The sequence below is a fragment of the Glycine max genome, chromosome 4, assembly GCF_000004515.6.
Source record: "Glycine max cultivar Williams 82 chromosome 4, Glycine_max_v4.0, whole genome shotgun sequence".
Lineage (NCBI taxonomy): Eukaryota > Viridiplantae > Streptophyta > Magnoliopsida > Fabales > Fabaceae > Glycine > Glycine max.
The window spans coordinates 25,652,156-25,657,627 of record NC_016091.4 but is presented as its reverse complement, the minus strand read 5'-3'; the positions used below and the strand labels follow the sequence as shown (position 1 = coordinate 25,657,627).

The window sequence follows — 5,472 nt, the reverse complement described above, 5'->3', positions numbered from 1 at the left end:
TCAATACTAGTTAATCTCACAAAGTATAGTCCAAAAATTTACGAGAAGGTATTACAAAATGCAAATTTTACTTTGAAGCTTAGATTGGGTTTCAATTAAAAAAAAAATGAATGAAAGAAAGAAAATGGAACCTAAGGAGTAACCGTTTGGGCTACATTGGACGATTACCAACAAATTCAATTCAAAATTAATTTACAATATAAAATTCAAAACTTTCACACTCTCCGGTCCATACACCAGTTTGTTTTTTTTTTTTCACGATACTTGGTAAATAAAAAGGGGCGGCGTTTCAACCGTGAACGAAGAAGAAGGCATTGAGATTGGGCAGCGTAATGAGCAGAAAACGGAGCTTCAACATCACATTTCCACCGCTTAACATCATAATTAGTTAATTACTCACCGATCCATTCTTCCCCAAACCTAACCGAAGCCGAACGAGTCAACTCTGTCCTTTCAATGCCGGCGTCAACTCGGTCCCAGACTGTACCGAACGAGTCAAACTCGGAACACGATGCCCTAAAGGAGAAGATGAAATCGCTTCTTGCGTTGTACGAGCAGCACAAGCAGAAGCACGGTGCTGCTGCAGCAGCACCTCCTCCCAGCAAGAACCCTTCTTTGAAGACTGGGACCCGCATTCTGGTGTTCGTTAGGGTTAGGCCGTTGGCGAAGAAGGAAATGGAAGCGGGTTCACGGTGCTGCGTCAGAATCGTCGATCGCCGCGACGTTTACCTAACGGAGTTTGCGTCCGAGAAGGATTACCTCAGGCTGAAGAGGCTCAGGGGTCGCCATTTTGCCTTCGATGCTTCGTTTCCCGATTCGGCTACTCAGCAAGACGTTTATTCCACCACGTGAGTTTCGTTTTCGATTTGTTTTTGAGAATGATAATTACTTGAATTCATTCGCTTCTTGAAAGAATTTTTTGAGAAAGAACGGCATTTAGGTCCAATAATTTAGGTATTTTTTGTTGTTTTCTCGTCAATTTGGGTGTGTTTGTTTTACCGTTTCAATTTCCGATGCACCGTTTTGTGAGAGACGACAAAATGTTACTTCTCCTTCATCGTATTTTTGGAGCTTGTTCAACAGAAAAACAAACACTCACTTGAGTTTCATCTTGTTATAGTCGAAATACCTGTACGAAAAGTACCTAAGTTATTGCATGCTATTAGTAAGCTGAAAATGAATATAACATAGGAATAGGAAATAAGGAAACTATCACGAATTGTCGAGTTCCCATTTCAATAGTTACTTGATTAATTTAACATTTTTGAGAACTTTAGGAATGTGGATTTATTTGATGGAGCTTATACTTGGATATAAATATTTCCTTTAGTTTTTTTTTTCACTTTTTTAAAAGAGTTGAAAAGAGATTATATTTTAAAAAAGTATATATACGAGCATGCCTATGTGGTATTTTTTGTTTGAGAGACTAGACTTCGTTTGTGTTTACATTTTACATTTTTTTTCCTTTGATAAAACTGCTTTGGATATGCATCGTAATTTGGGAAATGTCCTTGTCCTTCTAAAGCACCAGTCACTGCACGAACAAGCACTAATGACAGATGCAGTGTTTTTCTAAAGACTAATTTTGATTTCTCTATTTATCTTTATACTGTTAAGAAAAGAATCATGTTGGTTTTATGTTAATGTAAATGAATGTTTTGCTTCTTATTCACGAGCTAGTTTGTTATCCAGAGTTAAATATATGTTACATTACATTTATTTGCAATTTGCTTTTTTAATACCAGTGATGTGTTTTTTATTTTACCTTCTATTTTCGTAAGTGGATCTTGTTTTGACAATTATTGTTTGTGCATTCTTCATTACTTGCTTAGTTGCTTTGCTTGATAACAGTTCAACAGGAAAAATTAAAAGGTCTTGAGGAGAATTGAACTTGTTATGTCAATATTACTAATTGAGTTTCAAGCTTGTTGGCCTTTGGAGTTCATTTGACTTTATACTATACTTGGAAATTAAACCCTTAAAGAGAAAAGGGTTTGACAGCACTAATATGCGGCATGCATTCAAAATCTTATAGCTTAGGTGTACTCATTTATGTTTGATGGAAGGTATACATTGACTTTTACTTTTTCAGAACCTCAGAACTTGTGGAAGCAGTTCTGCAAGGGAGGAATGGATCAGTTTTCTGTTATGGTGCCACCGGAGCTGGAAAAACTTATACAATGCTTGGTACAGTGGAGAGCCCTGGTGTAATGGTGTTGGCAATTAAGGATTTGTTCAATAAAATTAGGATGAGAAGTTATGATGGAAACCATGCGGTTCATTTGTCCTATCTTGAGGTTTATAATGAAACTGTCAGGGATTTGCTTTCACCTGGAAGACCTCTGGTTCTCAGAGAAGATAAACAGGTCCACTTGCTTATCTTATAAATAATGTAAAATCTTCAGAAAGATTGAAGAGAGAAGCTACTGAACATTATTTATTCCTGCTGAGTGACAATCATATTATAGTGTATGTGATTAGACTTCCTGTGCCTTGTTGATTGTCTTTAATTATTGGTTCTTGAGCGAAATTGAATGGTTTATTTATGGTATTGTTTGATGCCAGTCTTTGTTTGGTTCATAGCCTAATTTGCAAATATATGGCAAAGTTTTGATAAAGCTCAAGTTTACATGTATATTTGTGGAGTCCATTGTTCAATATATAAGTCAAATAAGGACTTTCTCTTGCAGGGTCATCAAATATAAGTCCATTGTTCAATAAACTCTCCTGTCTCCATTGTATTGCTTAAATTTTAACTCTGGAAGATATCTGATTGTACATTGTCTAATTATGTTATAGGGGATTGTTGCAGCGGGTCTTACACAATACCGAGCTTATTCCACTGATGAAGTAATATACTGATCCAATTTGGTAAATTTAGAAGTTTAGCAGCTGTTTGAACTTTGAACTCTCAGAGAAATTTGTTTATTCTATTCTTTGTTGCTTCAGGTGATGGCATTGCTTCAACAAGGAAATCGGAGCAGAACCACAGAACCAACTCGTGCAAACGAAACATCTTCACGCTCCCATGCTATTTTGCAGGTAAACTTTGAAGTTTTTGAGGAAAAAAATGAGCAATCCCTTAAATGTCATGTTTGTGACATGCTTAATTTGTTACATCTAGGTTGTGGTTGAGTACCGAGTTAGAGATGCTGCAATGAATATTATTAAAAAAATGGGCAAGCTCTCACTGATTGATCTTGCAGGGTCAGAGAGAGCTCTTGCCACAGATCAAAGAACAGTTAGATCTCTTGAGGGTGCCAATATAAACCGATCTCTTCTGGCTCTAAGCAGCTGCATTAATGCTCTTGTAGAAGGCAAGAAGCACATACCATACCGAAATTCAAAACTCACTCAACTTCTCAAAGACTCATTAGGAGGATCATGCAACACAGTCATGATTGCAAACATAAGCCCAAGTAACCTCGCATTCGGTGAAACACAGAACACCCTTCATTGGGCTGACAGAGCTAAGGAGATTCGAACAAAGGTTATCCTCTTAATCCTTTCAAGCGTTTCATATACACACTAGTATCTTCCAAATGTTGCCATAAATCAACATGCACATTAATATTTGGATCATCAAAAGAGATAACAGTCAATTTTCTGTTTTTTTTCAGTTTATCACTTCTGCAAGTACAGGGTTCAACCTTTTTTTAACCTGCTTTATGTGTATCCAGGCAATTAATGCAAATGAGGACCTATTGCCAGTGCCTGAGACAGAAACAGACCAGGCCAAGCTAGTACTTGAGCTGCAAAAGGAGAATCGTGAATTGCGAATGCAGCTAGCACGACAGCATCAGAAGATTATGACACTCCAAGCACATTCCTCAGCTCCCCCAACACCACCTTCAGCTACATCTCTTCTTTCCACTCCTCCAACTTCTGCCCCACCAAGTGAAAAACGAAGGACCAGGCCCTCTTTGTTAGCTGCAACACATTTCACTCCAGAGGCCAAGAACAAGGGAGATGAGGTAGCTGTTACAATCAGAACACTTCAACAAAGAGTTAAAGCCTTGGAGGCAGAGCTAGAGAGAGTGAAAAAGGATTACAGCTTGCAGCTAAAGCAGAAAGATGATGTCATTCGTGAGCTTTCACAAAAGGGTGGGAAAAAAGTGGTAGCAACAAGGGCTAGTCTACGGCCAAAGGAGGCAAACACTGGAGAATTGAAGAGTCCAAGCTATCGTTTTTGGTCACCAGTACAAACTGCAAAGAAACGAAGCTTTTGGGACATAACTACTGCTAACAGCCCGTCAGTCACCACATTGAATGGGAGAAAAACTAGAAGTCATCTCATTTCTGAACCTACTGCACATCCATCTATGCTTCTTCAGGTCCAGTGCCTTTTTTTTTTCTCCTTACTCCTAATACTTTTCACCTGCATGTGTACATCAACCATCAGCATATTACACAATTAAATTTATAATCTAAGGCCTCCTATAATATATACTCTTTTAGAAGTTAGTTCTCAATACTCATCATATGGCTCTTTTTATTTGTTTATCTCAAAGAAAAGAAGTTAACTAGGAAAAAAAAACTATGTCGTGATTTTAATTACATTGTTGAAATCCCGTTTCACCCTTTTAATAAACGTCATAGACGTACTTTTATTTTTCTTTGTTGTGTTACTGATCCAGCTTCTTGGATTATATTATTCAGCCCGGATTTGCTCGAAAAAAGGGCGATATTTAAACGTGGGGTCTTCTTGGAAGGAGTTACAAGAGGAAGTTTAAGGACAGAAGCCCACGTATAGAGGTTTTTTTTTTTCCGAAGACCCTGATACGTCCTCAAAATTCTCTCTGGGCTTGAACTGGTAGTCCAACATAAAAGAAAAGAGATCATTGCAGGTTGGTGTGCTTCTCCTTCCACCTCATCTCTTCTCGTGTAATTCAGTCATAGGAAATTAGGAATTAGGATGATAGTTTCTTTAGGCCTAGTCCGCGCCAAACCAAGGTGATGTTTTACATGCTTCATTGAAGCTTTTGGAGAAATTTCCAAAATCATTATTATATTTGTACATTCATTTTTTTCCTTTTTTTTTTAATTTGAGTTGGTAAATTAACGCCCCAGCCCTCCAATATTGAAATAAGGTTTATGATTGTTTAAAGATAAAAATAAGTTCATGGTGTCAGAACAAAATTAAATTATTAATTTTTTAACTAATGAACAATAATAGCCTGACCGTTATATACGACCTTTCATTACTGCAAACAAAGAAATAAGTTCACTACGACTCTCTTTATATAAAGGGTCATATTCTAACCTTTCATACTCATTTTCTTTTCCCTTACTTTGCCCATCACTAGACATTTGCATTTTTTTTAATCTTTGGCCTTAAGCAAAATACTTGCATTTTACTATTTAAGATTAAAAAATTCAAAGTTAATTACCATAAAATTTAAGAAATAATTTGATATAATGAGAAGTTTCAAAAATTATAATGATATTAATAAATTGTTTTATTAGTTTAAA

The 5,472-nt window shown here is 36.6% G+C and overlaps 1 protein-coding gene across 2 annotated transcripts; it reads left to right on the top strand.

The window, feature by feature from the left end:
• Window positions 1–229: 229 nt before the first annotated feature.
• On the top strand, window positions 230–5,027 carry LOC100815524 (kinesin-like protein KIN-8A). 2 transcript variants are annotated; one of them, XM_003551208.5, is made up of 7 exons: window positions 230–848; window positions 2,093–2,366; window positions 2,800–2,850; window positions 2,950–3,042; window positions 3,125–3,490; window positions 3,681–4,334; window positions 4,660–5,027. In XM_003551208.5, the coding sequence occupies exons 1-7, from the start codon at window positions 457–459 to the stop codon at window positions 4,690–4,692; spliced, it is 1,863 nt and encodes a 620-aa protein (XP_003551256.1). In that variant the 5' UTR covers window positions 230–456; the 3' UTR covers window positions 4,693–5,027. The 2 variants fall into 2 exon arrangements, with proteins under 2 accessions (XP_003551256.1, XP_006602420.1); XM_006602357.4 differs by having other exon boundaries at window positions 247–848; window positions 2,101–2,366.
• The last annotated feature ends 445 nt before the right edge of the window (window positions 5,028–5,472 follow it).